Consider the following 14,932-nt stretch of genomic DNA (forward strand, 5'->3'; position numbering starts at 1 on the left):
CTGTCCAATAATCAGAAACCTCAAAGTCATAGGCTTAGATTTCAGCTGTTCATCTGATACATTAAGTCCCACCAATTTTTGTGTGATTCTGTATCTTGTTTTTTGTTATTTAGTCGGTTTTATGCAACCAACTTTCAGCAACTTAACTTGTTCTTTTGACCTGGAATCAAAATAGTGATTGACCTAAATCAAATTTATTAGCTGTTCCACTGACCTTTTTACTTCAAGTTTTTGAGGAATGTGTTTAAAATTTGGCCTATAGTTGTCTGATTCTTCAAGTGAAAAGTCAAAGATGAGTATATTTATTTTTATTCCCCAGTTATCCTTTCAAACCTGATATGTGGTAGTATGCAAGGAGGCACTATGAACCACAGAATTAATATAGAATACTTTCTTGGAATAGCAACATTATTATTGGGGAAAGGAAATATTTGCATATTCAATCAAATGTGCATAGTATATGCTACATTTATTATTTAAAAAATAATAAATCAGGACTCTAATGAAATACACTTCAAACAGCTTGGGGATAAACACCCACTTTCTCCATAGTATTCTTTGTCATCAACAACTAAAGATATTTTGGTTATGACATTTAAAAAGTACTTCCCTTTATCATGTAGCAGAGTTCCTTACATAAAATATGTACTTAATAAGAACATTTTTCCAAATTAATTAAATGCCCTGTATCGCTGTGGAAAGAGTAAACCTAGATCAATAAAGAAGGTATTGTTGTCCAAAGAGATGATGACGATGTAAATTATCTCTGTCCAAAGAGGAGATGGTGTAAATTAGGGTAGCGGCAGTGGTGATGGAGAGAAGAGTTTTGAAATGATTTTGGTCGATGTTATGTAGTACATAGAGGGATAAAGCCAAGATAGAAGAGACACTGGGGTGACAGAATTACCTTCACATTAATGACCTGAGCAGCACAATAAGTTCAGGATAGGAAGCTTAGGAAGAGGAACCAATTTTTCTTTCCGTTTTTCTTTTAAGAAAGATGATGAATTCCATTTTGAACACATTAATTTGGAGGTGCTTCTAAGGCATCTGAGTGGAAATGTAAAGTGGGAGGTTGGAATTGTTGTGAGTTAGGAATACAGAAGTCAAGTCTGGCCTCAGTAAAAATTTGGGAGTCATTAATTTGTGTATTATTGGTATCGAAGCCACAGGAATGAGATTGCTGAGAAGGAGAAGGAGGTGGGCCCAGGCTAGGTCTGAGCCATGAGAAGTACTCGTGGGAGCCATAGAAGCCAAGGGAAGAAGAATTCGAGAAGGATATAGTCACGACTGTCTTGAATGGGTGAACACCACAATGACTGATAAATACTCAACAGTACTTAGTGACATAATCTTCATAGATTTTTCATTAGTGGTGAAAACAGGCCACATTTGTGGAGCTGAATGTCATGAAATGGTAAAGATAATTTTCATAAAACGTGGATGGAAAGAGACGACTTTAAGAGGAGGTGGCGCCCAGGGATGCGTAGTGCTGGTTTTGTTTGTGAGAAAGTTAAGTGAGTAAAGATCTAAATATGATAACGAAAAGGACTCAGTGAAAAGGGTAAAGTGGAAACAAAGATGAAAAGATGAGATGAAACATCAACTAATTTAGATCTCCTGAGAATTCAGAAGGCGATGGTAGGATCCTAAATATAGAGGACTAGACTCTTAAGTACAACGAATCCTCCTTTGTTGTCGCAGGAGGAAGAGACGGCAGCCTTAGCTTTATAAATAAGGTTGCTGGAAGTTGGAGGAGTTTTTCTCTAATAGCTACGATATCCTCTGAAGTAGGAGGCAAAGAATGAGTGAGGGATTACTGTGTCAGGGTGTTTGAGGTTTGAAGAGAGTAATAATGATGAATTAAAAGCCTGGAGAATGGGAAAGTGACTTAGATAGGGGAACACCGTATGATATACAGTGTAAGGCCCTAGCTGAATCTGTAAGTGTGAATGAAAGGGAGAGAGAGGCTGTTTACCCAAGTGCACAGAATATAAAGTCTAGGAGTCACTTCAGAAACTGTTCTGATGTCATATTTAATATTTGATGATTTTATTTATTATTAAGAGAAAACTTAGATAAGAAAAATTATACCTTATTTGATTTTGGGAAATAAATTTCTTCTGAGCCTTCAATTATGTTCAGAATTGGTACTGGGTCTACTTTGCCCAGAACAGGTCAGTCTGTGTATCAGATACTGAATAGAGAGAAAATGGGAGACAGCGTTTTGTGATTTGTTTATATAAAAGGGTCTTAACCCTTAGTTCTTCACCTAAAGAGTATTTAGCCATTTTTATAGTGCAGAAATTAACCAAGTTACACACTTAATGAACATATATTGAAGAATCAAAAATATTTTTATTTTTGCCTTAAAGAAGTCATTTCCTAACAGATCTTTTTTAATACCTGTTTAGGCAGTGTTTTCAGAAGAAATACATTTGTAAAAAGTCTGTCTCTTCAATGTTAGTAAGAAATATATCCCTTTTTTTTTTTTTAAAGCGACTCGTTGAACTGAAACGCCAGTGTTTGGAGAAAGAAGAACGGTTTGAAATTATTGCTGGTTTAAGTACAATGAAGACCAATTTAGAACACTTGAAACATGAAATGGCTTGGGCGGTGGTAATTTTCACTTAATTATTCATTCACATATATTTTCATTATACAGAATGTATTTGGTTACCATTAGTGATTTACTAATTTCTTTTTAGGTCAATGAAATTGAAAAACAGTTGAATGCCATCAGAGATAACATCAAAATTGGAGAAGATCGTGCGGCTAGACTTGACAGGAAAATGGAAGAACAGCAGGTACTTAGTTTTTTTATATGGATTTAGTAGGTTGAATCATATGGGATTGCCGATATTAGACTGTTTATGACCTACAAAAGTAGCAGTTTCAACCTTTATGTCTGTATTTGAGTTTATTACTCAAGCTAAGCCAACCTAAACTTTTGTTTAAAGACTTTAGTGGCTACTCTTTTAAAAAGTGCAGTATTTGGATGTGACCAGTGGGTGAGGCTAGTGATGTAGAACTGAATTCAGGCATGTGGACAAGGGTGCTTTGTTACCAATTGGAAATGCTGGAGCTTGAAGCAACTCTTGGGTTCACCAAGGAGTAGAAACAAAATGACTCGAGGAATAGACTGCTAGAATAATAATGAATTAGAATAGTATTAAAGCTAAGCATCGTGAAGCGTAAGAACTCAGAACTACACACAATTGCTAATGGGACTTTTAGGAAACTGAGTTTTAGGGCCCAGAGCTTTCTGTCAGAGGATTTCATACAGGTAGCACACATGTGGGATAAGTTGTTAGGTCTGTAAAGGTTAATTTCAACCTGAGATCTAAGAGCCCAGGTGGAAACTAAGATTCAAGCAAACCAGAGTCTTCACTCGGGTCTAGAGGCAGAAGTTGGTTGAGTGGTAAATAAAGACAGTAATTTTCTGTGGGGTCTTCCATATAGACCTTTTTACCAGATAGCGGATTCACTCTTTATACCCACCTTTTCATTCTTAACACCTTTATTGAGATATAATTCATATACCATACACTTCACCTGTGTGAAATTTACAGTTCTATGGTTTTTCAGTATGTGCACTTGGAACTTCCTCCCTCCACCATGCCGGAACTCCAAGCCTTTTCATTCTGTAGAGGAGCCCCTGGTGTTCAGTGTGGCTGACTTACCTCTTAGTATTTTGCTCTGCTTAGGAGTTTCTGGCCTCCAAGCTTGGTTGTATAGGATGTAATCCTCCCCACCTTGCTTTTTTTTGTCTGTCCCTAAGGTAAGCAGGTATGTCTTTCTATTTTAAGAGTTATGACACTAATCCATCGACGGTAACAGATGAATATGTCAGAATAACAGAAATGCTAAAGATGGTACATTTACTTAGTGATCTCTGGGCTGCGTTTCTCACGCCCTCCAGGTAGTAAATAGAAATTGAACCCCACCCTCTTCTCTCACCTCATATTTTCATTACTGAGAGAAGAGAAATTTTCACCAAATTCTTCTCGTCCTCATTCTTAGCTTGTCATAGGGAAAGACCTTGAGTCACTTTTCTTTTGTTAGGTAGTCCCCTATCTAAAAATGGAATCCAGTTGAGCAATAGATGCCTCCCTTTTTTCCAAATGTGAAAAGGAGAATCTCGAGGCCGGGTTATATTTAGTTCTGTAGGTGTTTGCTCCACTTAAGTATTCGGGTGTAGTAAATGGTAAATTTCTGGAGGGTAAGGACTCATATTTATATCCTTCCCACCATGTCTTACATAAAACCTTTCACATAGTATATGCTTGGTTATTGACTACTACAGAATGACTATCGAATAGAAGGTTTCTGAAGCAATACTGTCTAAAACGGACTTTAAACTTGGGTGAACCTAATTTAAAACTGAAAATAGATGAGTTTCGTTTCATTTGTAGAATGCATTGACCAACTTCAATTTTTATTAAAAAAATAGATAATATTATTAGTGTTTTAATAATAGAACTTCATTCTCATTTTATGTAATGCTTCCTAAATAGGCAACATATTGACAATTCCTTAATCTGCATATCCTATTCAAATGTTTACCTTGAGCACTTGACTCAAATATCTGTCTTCACATCTTTACATACATGTTCCAGACACTTTAAACTTAGCATGTCTGGTTGAACAGCTGTGACAGAGACAAGATGGCTCACAAATCCTGAAGTATACACTCTCTGGCTCTTTCTAGAAAGTTTTTTGATCCCTGATCTAAATTGTTCTCATATTTGTTCCTTCTATTCCATTTCTACTGTCACTGCCCCATTTTGGCCTCTAATTATTTTTGCTTCAGAATATTTTATTAACTTCTTACTGAAATGTTTCCTTCAATTTTTCCCTCCACCCTGCCTTCCATGTGCTTCCAAAGTGATTTAATGTACAAATTTGGTCATATCTGGTCTCCCTGTTGTCGGGAGGGTTAAGTTCTAGGCTGATCATTGTGAAATTCAAAACCCTTTTACCCCATGATCTCATCTCCCACTGCTACTTTCTCAGTGTAAGCTCCAGAAATATTTTTAATTCCTAAAAAGGCTGTCTCTCCCTTTCTGCATGCTTTTCCATCTGCCTCTTAACACGTTTCCTTAACTTTTCTTTTGGTTCATTTCGATTAATCTCTCAAGCCTCAGCTCAAATGCTACCCTCACTTTGAAGGCATTCCTGACATTTTCTGGCAAACCATTGGGTTTTTTCCTCTAGACTTTTACAATTACAAACATACCCTATTTCAGCATTATTATAGCCAAACTGTGTGACCAATTTACATACCTGTTTCTCTGCTAAATTGTGTTTTTCTTTAATTGTGTTACTGGAAGACAATTTTTACTCTGTCTGTAAAGATAGCACAGTTTTGGAAATGTGGAATTAAAATTTAATTCTATTTTAGTATTTTATATAATTATGTTTGCTTAATGTCTTGAATTTCTTTAGTCAGAGTGAAATTAAGTTTATTATTGGAATGTGAACTATGTATAATTAAAAATTTTTTTCTGCGTATTGAAGAAAAATAACATACACTCCAACAATGTTATTTTGTTAAAGGTCAGACTTCATGAAGCAGAAAAAAAATACAAGGATATTCAAGATAAACTGGAAAAGATTAGTCAAGAGACAAATGCACGAGCACCAGAATGTATGGCATTGAAGGAAGATGTTATTGCCAGGAAAAGGGCCTATAACGAAGCTGAGGTGAGACAAAATTTCCAACCTGGACTATTAAAAACTGCGTTTCAGATATAAATACTGTTCGTTTATTTTTAAAAGTAGAGGTTTTGTAATTAAATAGAAATCTGTGTTGCTTTCAGACTTTAAAAAACGTAATGGTTTCATATGGACATTTATGGACTTTATTTTTTAAATATATTTCTATATGCATTCAGCCGCTGATTTGAAGATTTGGCAAAAGTGGACTTGAATGGGATTTTGACTTCATTTTAGTAAAGTGTGTCTAATTTTTTGTTAGGTTTTGTATAACCGTTCCCTAAACGAGTATAGAGCATTAAAGAAAGATGATGAGCAGCTTTACAAAAGAATTGAAGAACTGAAAAGAAGGTAAGATAGTTACTTTGCAACTTTTATGGTTACCTCACTTTGTAATAAAGTAATCTAGGCGAAATGCAGTATTATATTTTCTGTATTGCTAAAGGAATTTTATCACAGTGCCTTATGATTTTTAAGTGTTAGGTTTTTCATTTAACATTTTCCACTTTGCATTATCCATTGTTAGTGCCGATCAATCTTTGGAACCTGAGCGGTTGGAGAGGCAAAAAAAAATTTCTTGGTTAAAAGAGAGAGTAAAGACCATCGAGGATCAAGAAAATACAGTCAGTCAAGAGATCGAACAGTTTCAGCAAGCCATAGAAAAGGACAAAGAAGAACATACTAGAATTAAGTAAGTTTCAACGTGCCTTATGATTTTTTCAGTTACTTGAAAATCATATAGTTTTGTTCTTTACATAAAGAGAGAAAGCATGGACTTTTTTTGTTGTTCGTTTCTTCTGCATAATACGAGATATTTTTTTAAAATCACTTTGTCTTTTCTTTCTTTTTGTTTTTGATTTTTATTAGCGTTTATTTGAGCCAAACTGACAACATATGCTGGAGAGCAAGATCTCACATGCTTCGAAATCACTTTTTTGAGACTTTATTACACTTGTAGAGTAGGACAACTTCTGAGATTTCTAGTCCTCATCATTATTGCATCTTATTTTTAAGCTAAATTTTGAGGATTTCTGACTCTTTTCCTTTAGACACATGATTATTTTCAAATAAAGAAATATGCTTTTAGTTTTGGGGGTAGCTGAGTCATTCTCTGGTATGCAAGTATTAAGGGGAAAAGGCGGAATATTTTTGTATAAGCGCGTCACATATGTGTTCTGTTTTTTTTTTTTTTTAGGAGAGAAGAGTCAGATGTGAAGCTTACTCTAAACTATAATCAGAAGCAACTGAAAGATTTGAAAGATAGTAAAACCGACCGACTGAAACGATTTGGCCCCTATGTTCCAGCTCTTCTTGAAGCAATAGATGATGCTTATAGACGTGGGCAATTTACCTATAAACCTGTAGGCCCCTTAGGTATTTGCCACCATTTCGTCAGGATATGATAAACATTAGAAAAAAGTTTTTATTTTCAGGAGAGGGTCTACTGAATTTAGTCTGAAAACTAATAGCTGTGTAGTTCTATATAGGATGGACAGCATTTTTTCTAATTCCCCTTCCAGCTCTAAAATCTGGGGTTATTTAAATATCTGTAGAGTTATCTCTGATTCTGTACATCAATATATGAAAATTATGCTGTAAATATAAACCTATTTTGTTAGTAAAATATTGTTACTGTTTAAGTATATCATTGCATACTATCTTAAGTACTATAGTAATGTCTGTTTACTTAAATATAAATCAGTTTTACAGAAAATAATAAAGAATCTGTAAACCTTTTGGCTTGATTTTCAAAACACAATTCAATGCCTGGAATGGTATAAACTAACATAGAAAAATGACTGTTGATTTACATTAGCGTGGGAAAGTTTTTTTCACAGTAGTGGGTTTTCTGCCCAGTGTATTCAATGGATATATGGGGATTTCCCATTTAGTTAAAGTGAGATTTATAATATCATTCAAGCTGCTTTATATGAAAATACTTTAAAATCATTATGAACTATGTAGAAAGATAGTGACATTAATATTTCAAAATACGTATTTATGGCCTTTTAATGGTTTTCTGTCACTCTTAGGTGCTTGCATTCATCTTCGGGACCCTGAACTTGCTTTGGCTATTGAATCGTGCTTAAAAGGACTTCTGCAAGCCTATTGTTGCCATAATCATGCTGATGAAAGAGTACTTCAGGCACTGATGAAAAAGTTTTATTTACCAGGGGCCTCACGCCCACAGATAATAGTATCTGAGTTTCAGAATGTCATGTACGATGTAAGACACAGGTAAGGCATCGGTAATTACTGTTTCTGGTTTTGCTTAATTTTGTTCAGGGTCAGAAAGAATAAAAACATTTTTATGTTAACTGTATCTGCACTGCTGATTTGTAAAATTTTATCAAGCTTTTTCTTTAATTTCAATTAGATAAACAAGAGAGATGCTCCTTGCCCTTGAGGTCCTTACATGAGGTCTGTTGTGGGAGACTGTAGTAAAACGGATGTAGTGTGGCATAGCAATTATGCCAATGACAAATGATGAAGACTTAGCCGGAAAAAGAGGGAGAGACTAAGGAAGAACTCGGGTGGGCACTCATTACGGGGCTTCACAGATTCCCAGATTCCCAGATAAAGAGCTGTGATTGTTTTCTTTGTTGACCCTAAGAAACCTTCTCAAGGCACAATAACTAAACTGGCCTCTTTGCTAGCTGCGGACTAGCTAGCCACTTTACTTTTAAAAATGTACATATTTTCTAATTTATTCTTTGTCAGCTTTGATAAAATTGGATCACAAGTTGCAGATGTTCACATGAGGGAGTAATTAAATGTTAGTAGGTAGGTAACGGAAGAAATCGGAAGAAAGGAAAAATGATTAGTCTTCTAACAGATGAGTTTGTTAATTGCCTTCTAGTCAAATAGAATTTTATGTGCAAAATGCATAGAGGCATGATACAAATTATTCTGCAGAAAATAACATTTGCATTATAGATAGTAAGGAATAGATTAAAAGAGGTATTTGGGACAAAATCAATAAAACTTGTTACTTGAATGCAAGAAGGAAGAATTGAGGGTGGCCGCTAGGTTTCTGGCTTGAGAAACTGCCTAACAGATGTGCCATCAGTTGATGTAGGACAAGCAGAAGAAAAAAGTGGATATGTCAAAAGTAGATAAGTCCTGTTTTGAAATTGTTGATTTTGAGCTTTTAGACTAGAAATAAGGATTTGGGAGCTAAGAGTAAAGAGTTTCTTTGTCTGCATGAGAATTTGACCTTATGTCAATTTCTAGCTTTGATCCCTGGTTCTAAAAAAAAACCCCATAAAAGTGAAATTTCAGTTGTGAAATTTCACATTGCTTGTGGTAAAAACGACCCCTGCCAGATTCGTTGCATCTGGAGTGGGAGAATGTACAGTAGACATTCAAACTTAACATGTAAAAAAGCCAGTCTCCCAAACTCTACCCTAAAACTTGCTCTTCCTGGAGGCTTCTCTATCTTTATTTTTCAGTTGCTTAAGCCAAAACCTCAGTCACCTCGACTGTTCTGTGCCACTCCACATCTTATTGGCTATACTTTAAAAATGAATATCCAGAATCGAACACTTTTGCAGTGCCCCTGGTTCAAGCCATTATCATGCCTTGCTTGACTGTCGCAATAGGCCAGTCTTCCTGCTGCTTGTTCCGTCACTCCCACTCTCAGTATTGAAGCCCGTGGAAGTCAGAGCACTCTGTACATCCTTATCCTCTTTAGGCCTTGCTGTGATCTCTGGGCCACATGGTCTAGTCTCTTACCTGCTCTCTTGTTCTCTTGCCAGCACTCCTCACTGCTCAGTCCACTGCGGCACACAGGCCAGCTGGCTTCTCTGACACCCCCTTGTAGAGCCTTTGCAAGTGCTGTTCCCTTAGCTCAAAATGCCCTTCTTCAGGGTGCTAGTGTGACTCCCATTTCCTCAGGCGTCTGCCCAGTATCACCTGTGAGACTTCCATACCCATTTTGTGTGAAAAAGCACTATATGCCACTTTTCCCTTAGTCTCTGTCTCCCTTCAGTAGACTGTAAGCTCCGTGGTGAGAAGGACTAGTCCGTTGTTGTTCTTATTGCTGTCTCCTCATCCTCTGAACAGTGCCTGGCACATAGTAAGTGCTCAGTAAATACATGTCAAATTATTGAATGAATAGATATAAAACATAAATACAAAGACACTTGCTTTGTTTTAGAATTTTGGGACTAAGAAAGCACTAAGAATGCCGTGACCATTTCTCCCTTAGTTCTTCATTGCTCCTGTACCTATTATTCTTGGTGGGCCCGTTCTTCAGTGCTGTTTATAGCTCAGATGTTTAAATTTTTTGGTTGAAAGATTGAATGTCTCTTTAGGAAACCCAGATTGCAATTGATAAGGATATCTTTTCTCTCATAGTTCCTCTATGTTCATAATAATCTTAACTTCAGTTTTTCTTAGTATGAAATTTTTTTAGCTTTTAAAAAATGTGTTTTAAATAATTAACTTTTATATATGATAGCATATAAGATTTAAGGAAATTATTATTAAAACAGGCAGTAGGGCATAATGTTTAAGAATCTGGGTTCTATAAATGTTGTATACCTAAACTAATATAATACTGTATACTAACTATTTGAATTGAAAAAAAAAAAAAAAAATTCTGAGTTCTAGAGCTGAGCTGCTGGTTTAAATTCTACCCTGACCATTTAACTGGCTCTGACATTGGGTAGGGGGGATTTTATTAAACTCTGAAGCTTCCTCATCTGAAACAAAATAAATAAAGAGGGAATAATTTTATTTATCATAATAGTTGCTGTAAAGATTAGGTGAGCTCGTATTTATAATATTCTTATAACAGTGCCCAGTACATATTACATAAATGTTTGCTTAAGTGAAAAAGTAAACCTTATCAAATGTTTTCAAACGTTATCAGATGTTTTTCATTGTCATATTATTATCTATCATCTACTCACCTATAATATATAATGCATATTTGTATATAATTAAAGTTCTATAAGTTAACCTTTATGTATTTTTGTCTCCCAGAGCTGCTTATCATCCTGAGTTCCCAACGGTTCTGACAGCGTTAGAAATAGATAATGCAGTTGTTGCAAATAGCCTCATTGACCTGAGAAGCATAGAGACAGTGCTGCTAATCAAAGTAAGAGCAGATGCTTGCTGGATTTTATGTTATTTAAAAATCTTCAAAACTGAAATTGGTTATAAATTCCTGTTCCCCTTTGTATCATAAAATTGTTGATGTTTTATCATTGTACTTTGACCTCATAGGAAAATCTGTAGAGTAATACATAGCTGGTGGTTTGTGTTTCCTGCCCCAGGGAACTTTATAACTTTGAGCTGTTCTTCAGCTGTTCTTAATATAGTTTCACAAGTTTATATTCTTTCAATGCACGAGGCTATAAAAGTTTTCTGTTCATTCTTTCTTGATTGGCTGCCAAAACCATTTTTACTCACCTTTACATATACAGGTATTATTATCATTCTACTTTTAAACAGGTGCTTTACTTAGTACTTTTGAATTTCTTAAAATTTTGAGTCCTGTAAAAATCAATACTTTTTATCTGTTCTTATGTATTTTTATATACTTGTTGAATTAAATCGCCACATTGTATTTTATCTATTGGCATAAATTTGCTGGGAAGGAACAAAGAAATTCAAAATAAGTCTATAATCAAGACAAACGATAGAATCTGTTTTTCTCATTAATGGAAACTGAGAAGTAATGATGTCGGTAATCCAAATGTGTATATAAATACATATGTATATTGCAAGTTCGTGTTGTAATTATTTGTAGGCTTGGCTGTTAAGGATTTTAGAAGGATACTTGAAAGAAAATAATGACTTCTGTTGTAAAGGTCTCCCAGAGAGGTTGCCCAGACCTCCATTAAGCTTAATCCCTTTTTTACTTCTTCCAGGGCTTAAATATTTTCAGGCTTTCCCAGTGTAATTCAGTATATTAATCTTGGAATTTGCTCTTCACTTGCATCATTTCTAAGATGTGAAAGCCACTTAGAAAAAATAAGATTTATATGAATTGGTTTAAAGTAAATATTTTCATATGAAAAGTTACTTAACATAATTTTTAATTTTAAATGGACCAGCAATATTAGAATTTAAAAATAAAATATATCAGTTTGTCATAAGGCAATATTTACTAAATTGTTTTAAAGGCTTAATCGTTTTAATTGTTTAAATCTTGAAAATTGTTTTTGAAATTCTTTTATTTAATTTTATGGAATTATTCTACTTGAATGTTTAAATAAAAATACTTGAATCTTAAAATAACGACAGGTAACATTTTGCAAGTATGTGCATCAGAAATGCTTTTATATAACTTAAAAAATTATTTTTTCCTCTGTTTTTTTAGAGTAATTCTGTAGCTCGTGCAGTAATGCAGTCTGAAAAGCCACCCAAGAATTGTAGAGAGGCTTTTACTGCTGATGGCGATCAAGTTTTTGCAGGACGTTATTATTCATCTGAATATACAAGACCCAAATTCCTAAGCAGAGATGTGGATTCTGAAATAAGGTTGGTGTCCAGTGTAGCTTTGCTGTATTGTTTCCACTGCTTCTTTTGGGTTTAGTTTCTTTCATATTACTCTATTAGTAGTTATTTCAGTGAAGAATTGTGAGTACTCTGTTTGGATTTAAGAGATCATTTAGTTGGATGTAGAATTCTAGGTTGACGATAATTTTTCCATCATCACTTTGACAACAGTATTGTGGGCTAAGAACACAACGTGTTTCCTTGACCTGCACATTGTTTATAACCTGTCTACAAGGAGATAAGGAACTTAACTCAATATAGATCAGCTGCATCACTATTGCTGATACCCACAATAAACATGCCCATTGTTTATTCTGCTTATTTTTCTCAGTGAGAGTACAAGTGTGCTGGTTTGCATTCTGGCTCAAGGTCTGTGTTATGTCTCTCACTGGTATTTTGAATTGCACTGTTCTGTAGTCCAGTAGGCACATTTAGAACACATGCCTAGGAAAACAGCTGCTAGGGCAGAGAGATTGAGAAGTTGAATGAAAAACTAATAAATGTACGTAATGAAATTCAAAGAACGCAAAAAGAATTTTTAGTACAAAAAAACCCATGATTTTCTAACCAAACTAATTCAGTTGATCAGTTGATGGGTTGGAACTGAATTAATGACCTAGAAGACCTTAAGAACTTAGACTTAAGTAAAAAAAAAAAAAAAAAATCTAAGAAAACTGAGTAAAAGTGAAAGTATTCTAAATGACAAGCATGTAGGGGAAATGAGAGTTTTGTCAAAATAGATCTCTTGTTTTCTCTTGTGTGGTTACGGGAGCAGCATAAAGGGACACAACCATAGTGGATATCGGTATTGGGGCACTCAGCACACATTTTAAATCGACACTGAATCTCTCTGCTAGGAGAGGTGAAAGTCCATTACCATGCGCCTGAGAAATGTGACCTAACCTATAAAGTGATCAGTTTTTTCCCCTAGTGCCATGACATTTAAATCAGGTCTTTCTACTGTATGCTGTTCAAACAAATGTGAGTATAAATGTCTAAAGAGTATCATGGTAGTGTTACTCTGTGTAATTCTTACATTTACATTCAACCAAAAAAATGCCTTGTTCTTTTGTATCCCAAGTCTTAAAAAAAAGTACTTTTGGAAAAGATTGTACGTGTATCTCAGCAGCAAGTCAGGATCCCTGATTCTAGCATTTTAGTAATAAGATTTCAAAACTTAAGTTCACTATTGATAATTTGGTTTAATTTTTAGCTATTAATATGTAGTGGGCAAAGCTGTTGTCTTAAAAGCCAGATGAATACTGGTTTTTAAAAAATTATTTCGCATGTTTCTCAACTTTATAGATTGAAAATATACCAAGTTTGATAATATTTAAATGACTTTTGTCTTCTGTTTTGATCTGAACCACTATGATAGTGGCCTGATATTTGGAAGTTAAAAAAATTCATTAGTGTTTTTTAAATACAGAAAAATATAAAGCAGAAAACAAAAGTAATTCAGAATCCCATTTCTCCATAGTCTATTGATATTTTTAAATCAATTAAAAGTAATATATGCATATGGGTAAAAAATGCAGACAGTACAGAAAAATCTACAATGAAAAGTGAAACCCTTTGTTCTTATCCCTCTTTCAAAAATGGGGGAATAGTGTAACAGTTTGATATATATTTCCAGAACAGCTTATATACTTGAACCATATACATATGAGTTTAAAATTGAGATATAATTCACATGCCATAAAAGTCACTTTATTTTAACAAATACAATTTAGAGATTTCTCTTATATTCACAGGGTTGTACAACTATCATTGCCTTCTGATTCCTCAACATTTTTATCACACCAGCAGGAAACTCATACCCATTAGCAGTTATTCCCCGTTTCCCCCCACCCCCAGCCCCTGGCAATCTGTAATCTGCTTTCGGATTTGTCTTTATGGATTAGTATATTCTGGATGTTTCGTATAAATGGAATCATATACAACCTTTGTGTCTGGCTTCTACTTGGTATACCATATTCAAGGTTCATCCATACCGTGCCCTGTATAAGTTATGCTTGTAGTTTCTATAGCTTTCTTTTTCTCTCTCAGTATTACGTCATGGAAATCATTCCGTGTCCACACATTTAGAGCTACCTCTTGGTTTGGCTGTACCATAATCGACTTTTCCACGTCCCTGTTGATGGACATAGGGCTTGTCATGCTCTCCTGTTGTGACAGTGCCGCAGTGAGAACACGCATGTGTGCCTTGGCAGACTTTTTGAAAGTGTGTGCATAGCTGAAATTGTTAATGGTGAAAACACTGAGTCAAAAGATATATGAATTTTAAAGTTATTTAATAGCTGTTGCCAAGCGACTATTATTGATTTATTAATATACAATTTATGGTTCAATTTTAAATGTTTAATAATACTAAATAGTTACTAATATTTTAATACTGCTATTAAATGAGCTTTAATATTTATTAAAATAGATGATTTGATTTTTAATTTGATTTTATTACGTAAGTTGATTATTTAATATTGCCAGATGACTCAAGAAAGATTCCCCAGTTTTCCCCCATACTTTAAGTATTTGAAGAATGCTCCTGTGTGCCCCTGTCAACTCAGCTCTGACCCCTGTCGATGAAAAATGGCACTGGAATTTACGTTAAGAGATTATAATTTATTTCTTACAATGTCATAATGAACAGAGGGTTTCAAGTCTTAAGTACAGGTACTGACTTGGTTTTATTATCCCACTGGAT

General features: G+C 34.7%; 1 protein-coding gene across 1 annotated transcript in view; it reads left to right on the top strand.

Moving 5' to 3' along the window:
• The window catches only part of SMC6 (structural maintenance of chromosomes 6), a 58,352-nt gene that overhangs the window by 22,718 nt on the left and 20,702 nt on the right, over positions 1 to 14,932 (top strand). Inside the window, exons 9-17 of the mRNA XM_023528504.1 lie at positions 2,500 to 2,619; positions 2,709 to 2,807; positions 5,560 to 5,706; positions 5,981 to 6,069; positions 6,245 to 6,409; positions 6,914 to 7,092; positions 7,752 to 7,956; positions 10,708 to 10,822; positions 12,050 to 12,210. Coding sequence (XP_023384272.1) covers positions 2,500 to 2,619; positions 2,709 to 2,807; positions 5,560 to 5,706; positions 5,981 to 6,069; positions 6,245 to 6,409; positions 6,914 to 7,092; positions 7,752 to 7,956; positions 10,708 to 10,822; positions 12,050 to 12,210 — 1,280 coding nt within the window. The remainder of the gene's footprint in view (positions 1 to 2,499; positions 2,620 to 2,708; positions 2,808 to 5,559; positions 5,707 to 5,980; positions 6,070 to 6,244; positions 6,410 to 6,913; positions 7,093 to 7,751; positions 7,957 to 10,707; positions 10,823 to 12,049; positions 12,211 to 14,932) is intronic.

This window comes from Pteropus vampyrus, unplaced genomic scaffold (genome assembly GCF_000151845.1).
Source record: "Pteropus vampyrus isolate Shadow unplaced genomic scaffold, Pvam_2.0 Scaffold28, whole genome shotgun sequence".
In the NCBI taxonomy this organism is placed as follows: domain Eukaryota; kingdom Metazoa; phylum Chordata; class Mammalia; order Chiroptera; family Pteropodidae; genus Pteropus; species Pteropus vampyrus.